The 9,767-nt window shown below is 40.4% G+C and overlaps 2 protein-coding genes across 2 annotated transcripts; one reads left to right on the forward strand and one right to left on the reverse strand.

The window, feature by feature from the left end:
* Positions 1-1,896: 1,896 nt before the first annotated feature.
* Positions 1,897-6,153, reverse strand: LOC147269616 (retinol dehydrogenase 13). Its single transcript, XM_086195377.1, has 7 exons — positions 5,873-6,153; positions 5,153-5,293; positions 4,800-4,991; positions 4,326-4,487; positions 3,955-4,071; positions 3,030-3,234; positions 1,897-2,765 (listed from the first exon to the last, which is right to left on the reverse strand). The coding sequence occupies exons 1-7, from the start codon at positions 5,946-5,948 to the stop codon at positions 2,669-2,671; spliced, it is 990 nt and encodes a 329-aa protein (XP_086051503.1). The 5' UTR covers positions 5,949-6,153; the 3' UTR covers positions 1,897-2,668.
* Positions 6,154-6,616: 463 nt separating this feature from the next.
* On the forward strand, positions 6,617-9,458 carry tmed3 (transmembrane p24 trafficking protein 3). The gene is made up of 3 exons (XM_086187919.1): positions 6,617-7,007; positions 7,231-7,476; positions 8,872-9,458. Exons 1-3 carry the CDS (start codon positions 6,864-6,866, stop codon positions 9,103-9,105), a joined length of 624 nt encoding a protein of 207 aa, XP_086044045.1. The 5' UTR covers positions 6,617-6,863; the 3' UTR covers positions 9,106-9,458.
* Positions 9,459-9,767: the final 309 nt, after the last annotated feature.

The following is a 9,767-nucleotide window of genomic DNA, read 5'->3' on the forward strand; positions in this document are numbered from 1 at the left end:
TTTTTGTCGGCTGCAAAGCCACGAGAATGGGTCATACGGTTATTCTGAGGAAATAACACAGAAGTCTGGGGGTTTGTACAGTATCAACATTTAAGAATTTTTTAAAAAAAATTGGTTGCTCCCTGAAAAATATGAACTGGAACAAGCTGACATGATAGGACAAGAGCGCCATGACCTATTGAAAGCATCGTAACAGAGGATGATGCAACTGGTGAATTGGAACAACAAAACCGAGGTGAGTCATTTTATTATGATGCATGCCAAAACTACTGATGTGTTTTTCACACCCACAAACACGCAACCTTGTTTGTGGGTTTGTCCACTTAATTATACAGCTCAGTGTAAAATGAATTATATAAATTCTACAACAAGAAGCAGCACGTTATAAAACTACTAACAATTTTATGTAATTTTAGCATTCTAAAAGGAAACGTGAAAGAGTTTTAAATCACAGATCTTCTCTTTAAGGAGCTCAGATAGGCATCGTATATTTAAGAGATCATTCACCTAAACTTTAAAACACAAAACATTTTACTCCTCTTTCCTGTACTGGTATTTATTATCCAGCCTGACTGTTTTGGGGAGGGTTCAAGAATTTTGGAGATATCTGTACATATGTGACAAATGGCGGGTTTTATTTTGCTCAAAATGTCTATATACACGCGCGCGCACAAACACACACACACACTTTTGAGGAACTCAAAAGCAAAATTTGTATTCCAGAAATTGTGACATCATTTTGAGCAGATTCATGGGAACTTTCTTGTTTCTTTTTGCAATGCTGATCCATCACCCTTACATGAGGACTGTAACATGATGTCTTCACTGAATCCCTTCGCAGGCAGTGATTCTTTATTTCAGAGGTCATTGAGGAGATTTTAGTTTGTGGTGCTGCTCAACTGTACTGGGTTCTACTGGGAGGTGTTCCACTGATGCATTCTTCTTGGTTCACTGAAGAAATAATCAAGTGATTGTATGGAGAATCGGATTCTTGCATTTTTTTTATTATTGTCCAAGAGTTTAAAGTGTAATTATAATGTTGATAGTCACCCGTTGTACACTTCAGATGGTAAACTTACTACACTTGATTCTCACTAAATCTGCATCGTGGTACACCCAACGGTTTCCACAAAATAAAGACAAACAAGAATTCACTCTGGAAAGTGAGGTGCTCCCTTTTACATCAAATCACAAGACATCAATCATTTTATTGGTCTATTTCTTGGGTTGCCTGGTGCATATATATATGTATATATATATATATATATATATATATATACATATATATATATATATATATATATATATATATATACATACCTGTGGGAGGATGCCTAAGAATGTGGAGCTTCTCACAACCGCCCATCATTAATGTCACCTCTCGGCCGTCATGCAGACACTAGTTACTTAATGTATAATTACAAGTCCATTTATTTTTACGCAAATTGGCCCTCATCCGTCTTTCCTATGAGATCTTCAGAAAACACAGTAAGACCTTCCACAGTTTCCTGACTGTGGCGACTGCAGGGATGTTGATTAACGACTGTCCTACAAACTGTAGAGGCATCGTTTGTTTTTCTGTAAGTACTGCTCTGATTAAATGAAGCATTTCACATTATCAGCCTGTAGGTTATGTCAGTGGAAAAAAAAGGTCATTATCATTTTGAACAGTACTGCAAAAATGTGGAAGAAATGTTGTTGTTTTTTGCAAAAGATCTTTTTGTTATTATTTATCTAATTCATTTACTAAATTCATTCATTTAGAAACACAATTACTATTAAGCTATTTGAATTTTGTATGTTTGAGCTGAGAAATACACATCAGAATCATCATTGTCATTGTATCATGTCATTTGTGCAAATCTTTTTGGAAAACAAGCAAACAGAGTCATGATGCCATTTGTTTATTACATGGTTATTGCAAATCAAAATACTGAAAACAATGAGTTCACTAAATCATTGAGCACGATATAGTGTTTTAGCATCTTCTACTCACAAATAAATGCATTTTTGTATACTGAATAAAAGATACAAAGTCAAGGCATGATGAGGACAGCCCGCATTTAAAATACAAGTGCAGCCAAGATGGTTCATTAAAAACCAGGTATTAGCTAATTTTGCAAATGATATAGCAGCAGGAGCGAAATATAGTAGATATGCAGAATATACATAATGGAGTAATTTCAAAATGAACGATTTGAGATTAAATAGAGCGCTGCAGTGGATTGAAATTTAACTGAAATCATAATGTGGTCTAATCCCAATTTCAAATTGCAGTTTGAGGCAATAATTGTGTCTAAATATCTTTGTGTGCTGCAGGCATGCCCTGCCTAAACACAGGTAGAAAACATCTTCTATAAATCACACTGTTATCACTTTTAAAGGAGGTTTCCAGATAAAAGGGGAATAATGATGGAAAATGAAAATGTCCTTAAATAGCAAATTTAATATCATCCTCAATACCCACAATAAGATATTTCCAAGATCTGGCAGCTCCTTCAATGCAAATTTTTATACCTATCAGTATATTTTACATTTCTAAAAGACTCAGACATGTAACATTATTGCAATGCCCTTATGTATATATTAGACAACTCATCAAACACCATGTGACCAGGGTCACTGACTTCAGCAAAATGGCTTCCAAAAGCAGGGCGGGTGATGGAGACTAAGCCAGACCCACCATGGAAGCACTGAGGTCCCACAGCTTCTTGGCTGTAGCATCATCCAGGGCCTGTGGCGCTGGCGTTTTGGGGGCACAGTCACTGTACACAAAAGACGAGGGCTCCATCACTAACAGCCCGACGCAGAGTGGAGATAAACAGTTGCTGCGTATCAGCACTATCTTGAGTAAGATGACACTGAATCAATACTGTTTGAGTCTCAATTATTATTAATTGGATTATGTCTGGTTAGAAAAAAAAAGGCAACCATACTTCTACTGTCCATAAAAAAGATATATTCTCATGAGGAAACTCAAATGAATACATTCACAGGAGTCCAGTGAGGCTTCTTGCAGAGGTACTTGCCTGTAGTAGAGGCCACTGACGTCTGCCAGGCTCTCGTCCACAGCACAGTAGATGGTGGTCTGAGCTCCTTCCCAGGAACTTTTAATCAGCATCATAAGGGGGCGGGCTATAATCCTCTTCCACAGGGCTAAGGTAGGGAAGATGTGGCGGCCTAACTCAGTACGGATGACTCCAGGATGAAGACTGTAAACTGTCACACCAGTGCCTAATGGGAGGAATTCATCAAACCATCTTAATACCACCAGTGCATGAAACGGTGAAACTGGTAAAACAAGGGGAAAAAAGAAAAACCTTCATATAAAATTGCACAACAGTAAACATTAGTTAGTTCAGAAATGTTTAAATGGGACAACAGGGAAAAGAACACACCAGTTTTAAGGAAATATGCCCTTTTGCCACCCTCCCCATAGCCAGACAAGAAGACAGACACAATTCTCTGCTCTGTAGTTGCATTAGGGAGACCAGCTGACCGCTAGTTAGCTTAGCACAGTCAATGGTAATGGATGGGTGGGTTAGTGTACAGATACCAAATATCCATTCATCCATCCTTCCATCCATCTATCGATTTTCTACCACTTAACCTGTTAAGAATGGTGGGGGGGCTGGAGCCTATCCCAGCAGCCTTCGAGCGAAAGGCGGGGTTCACCCTGGACAGGTCGCCAGTCCATTGTAGGGCCAACACATAGAGACAGACAATCATTCACACTCACAGTCACACCTACGGTCAATTTAGAGTATCAATCAGCCTCGTCCCCTCTTGATGTCTTTGGACTGTGGGAGGAAGCCAGAGTACCAGAGAGAACCCACACAGGAACAGGGAGAACATGCAGACTCCACACAGAAAGATCTCGTGCTCGAGCCGCGGATCGAACCTGGAACCTTCACAAGGTTGCATTGAGGGGAGATTGTGTGCATTTCACAGCACCTTGTAGTCTGGCGGCCAGTTCTCGGCCAAACAGCACATTGGCCAGCTTGCTTTGGCGGTAGCTCACTTCACGTTTGTAGTTATTGTCAAGGTTGATGTCATCAAAGTGTATTTGACCTGCAAGAGACAACTTAAAGTAGCCTTAATGAAGAAAGGCAGCAGCAACAACATGTCGCCTGACTTGGATATTTGAATATTTCAATTACAACTAGAATGTATCAAAGTGCTGTTACCCCTACAGTCACCATGATCAAGACTTTCGGAGGCCGATCATTTTCCATGGCCATTTTATGGTGAAGGAAGTTAATTCTCATTTCAGCTGCAGTCAGGCATGAGACAATAGCTTTTATGCAGTTAAATCAAAACCTTACCTTTCTCATGTGCCAGACTGGAGACGATGACAACGCGACTTGGAGCAGACTTCTTCAGCAGGTCAAGAAGACAGTTGGTGAGGAGAAAATGTCCCAGGTGGTTGACACCAAACTGCATTTCAAAGCCATCCTCAGTCTTCCACTTAGGACACATCATAATACCTGCAGAACCACAACGCACGCACACACAATTAAAATGTTTTAAACACATTGGTTCGAAACTGAAGTCACACCTGGCCTTTGAACTTGGTGTGTTTGATGAACATAAACATCAAAACCTGCAAACTTGTTGGTTGGAATATGTCGTCAAAACTGCCCCATCATGAACAATTTCTTCACACGCTAGTGCACAATGCCCTTCTATTTCCATTCATTTGTGCTCCCTCCTGCTTGCATGTGCATCATGTTTACAATATCGTTCATATTTTACTTTCAAATTAGACAAATCAGTTTAGAGGCAGTCCCTCTAAATACCTGCGTTGTTGATGAGGATGTCGAGGCGCTCTTCATTCTCCCGGACATCTTTGGCCAGATCTCTGACGGACTGTAGAGAGGCAAGGTCCAGTTTCTTCACCACCACGTTGCCATTCCCACTCTGCTGCCGGATCTCATCAGCTGCCAAGCGGGCTCTGGTCATGTCCCTGCATGCCAGGATCACTCTGGCCCCTAAACAACAAAACCAGAGTGTTGTTTAGAAAAGGCAGCTGGCAGTGTATGACAATAAAAAGCTGAAGGAGAGCGTGAGGGATCAAAACAGATGATCCATGTGGTCGCATCCATTTACAATAACAGCTGCAGCCGTCCTCCTCTCTACAGGAGGGTCTCACCTCGCTGGGCCATATCCAGGGCCGTCTCTTTCCCAATACCAGTGTTAGCTCCAGTGATCAGGACTGTTTTCCCATCTAGTCTGACCTTGCTGCGACACACTCCCCCAGCCAGCCACCGCCGCAAGGCCAGCATGCCTGCGCCTGGCAGAGAGGACAATGTTAATATGCTGACAATATGTCACCAGAATCATCAGCTGGGGGTGTCATGGGGGTCTTTTTATCTACGTTTTCTATTTCAATTAAAAAAAACAAAACTGGCTAATGTTTTTATTTGTCCTTGACAATATAATAAATTCTCCCAAATCTTCTGGGTTTATTTACAGTACATTTCTACAATTCACCAAGCCAGGGAAGGTTGTTTTTTTTTCTTTTCATCCAATTTCATGATTTTCTTTCTTCTTCTTTTCTTTCTTGACTACACAATAAATCCTGTAGTTTTGAACAGAATTGTATTAACTTAGTGTATTTTTTAAAATAAACAAAATAAATAAGTTGATACCAGTCGACATGAACGGACGATGAACGTCACTAATCAACAGGACTGAGACTCTATGATACAAATTATGATGATAATCTGTCAGGATATTGGTACACTTACACAAGTAACTCTTGAACTGACTTTCGACCTGAGATATCTTGGAACAAAATCAAAAATCAAAAATCCCCAAACTCGAGCTAAATCACCACATTGTCGTTTTCTGTAACAATAAATCAAGTTACCTGCAACAACTGCAACAGTGAGACCGGTCGCGTGCGTCTCTACAAAGTGTCGTATCGTCGCTGCGTAGTTTTGCATCTTTGACGCTGTTAGCTTGCTAAAATTAGCACAAACGTAAGGAAGAAGTTTTGTCACGGGCGCTTAAAAAAATAAACGTTAAAAGTAAGATCCTTTACAGTGCTTCACTGCGGTTCATAGAGTGAAAGGAAAAATACAGTTACAGCCTGTTGGGAAACCTGTTTTGACTTTTCCCAGTCAGTCACCGGGCGGAACAGAGGGCGTGTTATGCGTCAACAGGGATTTTCAGAATAAAACGCACCCTGGTGTGTGTACTCGCGGTTGTCATAGCAACTTATTCATGATATTATTCTAATTGCTTAAAATGAATTTTTTTTAATGAAATTTACATCTGAACAAGCAACAACAATAAAATGTTACATATTATGATTATATATATATATATATATATACATACTACATATTACATTATTATTGACATTATACAATATAATAATAATTGCTCTATTGTATCATCATTCCAAATGTCTCATTTTTAGATTTTATTCATGATTAACTACCTAACTAACCACATAGTAATTACTCATGTTCTGCTTAAATGTACAAGAAGAAAACTCCTAAAAATGTCTTAAAATTGTAAGGCGTAATTGTGCTTTTATTTTGAAACCCATACGTTCCTTGGACCCTATGACGTACTGTATTTACCTTGACGGGGAAAAAAAAAGGAAAAATACCTTTATTTGTCGCTTCATTGCTAGAAGTGGTAGAAAAAATACCTCATAGTCTCTACACCTGGTATTGTTTACTTTAATGTTACATTTAGTGACGTAACGTTGGCTAATTTTATTCCAACGGTATAAACAAACCTGACCCGGAAGTTGTCTGTGCTCGTGCCACGTCAGGGGCACTGTACTGTCATGAAATCACCTGAGGAAGAATCCCGTCATCGTGTTATGCCGACTTGTTGCCCTCACCATGCTGCACCCCGTACTCAGCTGTCTCCTACTCCAGGTGTGGGCGGTGTTCGGGACCGAGTTCACGTTTGAGCTCCCAGACAGCGGCAAACAGTGTTTCTACGAGGAGCTCGACAAAGACGTGAAGTTTGACGTAGATTACCAAGTAGGTTCAGAAAGCTGCATCCCCCGATCAGTCTGTGTTACCACTGAGCTGCCACCGACTAATTCCTGGGCATTTCTTGCTTTTTTTAAATGTTTCTGTACGCAAGCTTGCATGGTTGCGGAGCCGTTTCACTTTAGTTGAAAACTACAAGAACTATGCGAAAGTATCTTCGCATTCATCGTTTATAGCATTCACTTGTTTATCTGTTCGCTTTTCTTCATAGGTTATTTCCGGGGGAAACTATGACGTGGACTGCTTTGTCACAGACCCTCAAAACAATGTCTTGTATCAGGAGAACAGGAAGCAGTATGACAGCTTCTCTCACACTACAGCTATGAAGGGAGCCTACCAGGTCTGCTTCAGCAACGAGTTCTCCACTTTCTCTCACAAAACAGTGTACCTGGAGTTCAACCATGGGGATGAGGAGCCTCTCCTCCCGGCCATGACTAGAGCCACGGCGCTGACTCAGGTAGAACGTCCACCTGCAGCTCTACATGAAGAACAAGGTGCACAAACTGCTGCCATGCTGAGCAGCAACTTGGGAAAAAAGACAACCTCAAAATGCATATTTGCACATGCAAAATGGATCAAGGTGGTTTTAAGAAATAGGAGAAATTAGCTGAGTTGCGGGTGTCTTACGTAGAGCGACTGGTATTGGCTGGAATTGGTCTGTTACACAGAAAATTTAAATGATGTTAGAAAAGTTTTCAAGTTATTGTGTCAGTCCGACTACAACGAGATCTGTGAAATGCATGTAAGCAAGTTTGTGCAACTTCTATCATTTTTTTTTTTTAAGTTTGACGAAAAACATACCTTCATAACACGGTTGGTAATAAAAAACTCGTAGGGTCACTCTGGTGTTAAACAGCAAACATTCAAGGGAGGTGTCTTAATGGCAAAATTACACTGAAAACAATTCTTGCCTGAAATAAGGAAGAGACCAGCTTCATACCACCTCGGCTTTACACAACCGCCATGTCAGCAGAAACGATAACAGTCCAATTAAATGACTGCAGCTATGCAAGTAAATGAAATATCAGTGATTTGTTGTACATATATATGTCATAAGTTTTTGAAAAACTACATTTGAGGAATCATAGCAGAAAGATATTGGCTGATATATCGATTTCCAGAAGTAGTTGTTTTTTTTAACTCTCTAATTTTGTCACCAGCTTCAGCCCTGAAAATCCAGTATCAACCAAACTCTAATTGTTACAACATCTGAATGCGATGATACTGTTTGTGTTACTTTGTCCATCATTTTAATATTTAGTTATATTGTGACACGGTGGTGCAGTGGTCAGCACTGTCACCTCACAGCTAGAAGGTTCCGGGTTTGAGCCCCGGCTCCGGCACGGGTGTTTCTGTGTGAGTCTGCATGTTCTCCCTGTGTCTGTGTGGGTTCTCTCTGGTACTCCAGCTTCCTCCCACAGTCCAAAGACATCAAGAGGAGACGAGGCTGATTGATTCTCTAAATTGACCGTAGGTGTGACTGTGAGTGTGAATGAATGTTTGTCTCTGTATGTTGGCCCTGTTTTGGACTGGCAACCTGTCCAGGGTGAACCCTGCCTCTCGCCTGAAGGCTGCTGGGATAGGCTCCAGCCCCCAGTGACCCTTAACAGGATAAGAAGTAGAAAATGGATGGACGGATGTTTAATATCTACATTTGAGTGATTGCAATGAAAAAAAGTTTTGTTTTTTAATGGTCATTGTCCCTGTACAAATAAACGTAACTATTGGGATGATACATCAATATCGGAATTTTCTTATTCCCTAACATCGGCATTGGCCCCAAAAATCCTGTGTCGTTGCTGTCCGTGTTTTATTTCACCGTCTTAACAAGAATTGATCTTTCTTTTCCCAGCTGGAGTCGACGTGTGTCGCTATTCATGAGATCCTGAAGGTGGTGGCTGAATCCCAGACGTGGTACCGGCTCCGAGAGGCCCACGACCGCGTAAAAGCAGAACACCTCCTGGAACGCGTTACCTACTGGTCTATTGGTGAAACCGTCTTGCTGTTTGTCATCGGCATCGGTCAAGTCATGCTGCTCAGGAGCTTCTTCACTGACAGGAAAGGCTCTGTGGCAGCCATGACTTAGAACACCTGATCCTTATTGTGAACTTGTCAGTGTGATCCAGAGATTAGCACACAATTTATAGGTTTTTCAGCAAAGTTATTGCTGCCGAGATGACTTGAGGAACTTCATGTCTTTGTGCTTGTTCTGTGCCTCTTTTTCATGTCACTGTTGTTGAGTTAGTGTAAAGAAACCTTTGCCATCTATGACATTCACATGTTTCAGTCTTCCACAAAGTATTTATATTTTTATAGGTCGTAATATGACTCTAGTTACCCAGAATGCCTTAGTACCATTGTGGCTTTTCATCTTGATGCAGATAGCAGATGAAGTTGTGATACAAGAGTAGGAACCAAAGAACACAAACTCACAACCAACCATGTGTAAGAGTCGTTAATTTCAAAGTTTACTAAGTTTGAGGTTCTTCTGATTTATGTGTAAAAGGCAGTGTTGCAAGCTGTAAAACTTCTTCCTCTGTCCCTTACATGGCCATGTTTTTTTTTCTCTCCCAGTGTTTCTGAAGAAATTTGTTTACTTTTCATTTTCACTTCCTTGACAGCAAATATTTGTTATATTTTTATTTGTCTGTTATGTGCCATCCTGTTGTTAGTGATCATTTTTTATGTTTGTTTTGCTTGTGGGGGTTACAACTTGTAAACCTGATTTAAAAAAAAGAAAAAAAACAG

Source organism: Aulostomus chinensis, chromosome 2, assembly GCF_037954235.1.
Source record: "Aulostomus chinensis isolate RoL2024-O1b breed Wild chromosome 2, RoL_Achi_v1.0, whole genome shotgun sequence".
In the NCBI taxonomy this organism is placed as follows: domain Eukaryota; kingdom Metazoa; phylum Chordata; class Actinopteri; order Syngnathiformes; family Aulostomidae; genus Aulostomus; species Aulostomus chinensis.

Bases quoted from the DNA above. Each gene is read 5' to 3' on its own strand.
- LOC147269616 (XM_086195377.1), bottom strand. From the start codon at position 5,948: ATGCAAAACTACGCAGCGACGATACGACACTTTGTAGAGACGCACGCG. The intron at 4,992-5,152 runs GTGAGACCCTCC...TTTGTTGTTTAG, and splicing joins CCTGGATATGGCCCAGCGAG to GGGCCAGAGTGATCCTGGCA. The intron at 2,766-3,029 runs GCAAGTACCTCT...TTTTGTGTACAG, and splicing joins GTCAGTGGCCTCTACTACAG to TGACTGTGCCCCCAAAACGC.
- tmed3 (XM_086187919.1), top strand. From the start codon at position 6,864: ATGCTGCACCCCGTACTCAGCTGTCTCCTACTCCAGGTGTGGGCGGTG. The intron at 7,008-7,230 runs GTAGGTTCAGAA...TTTTCTTCATAG, and splicing joins AGTTTGACGTAGATTACCAA to GTTATTTCCGGGGGAAACTA. The intron at 7,477-8,871 runs GTAGAACGTCCA...TTCTTTTCCCAG, and splicing joins GAGCCACGGCGCTGACTCAG to CTGGAGTCGACGTGTGTCGC.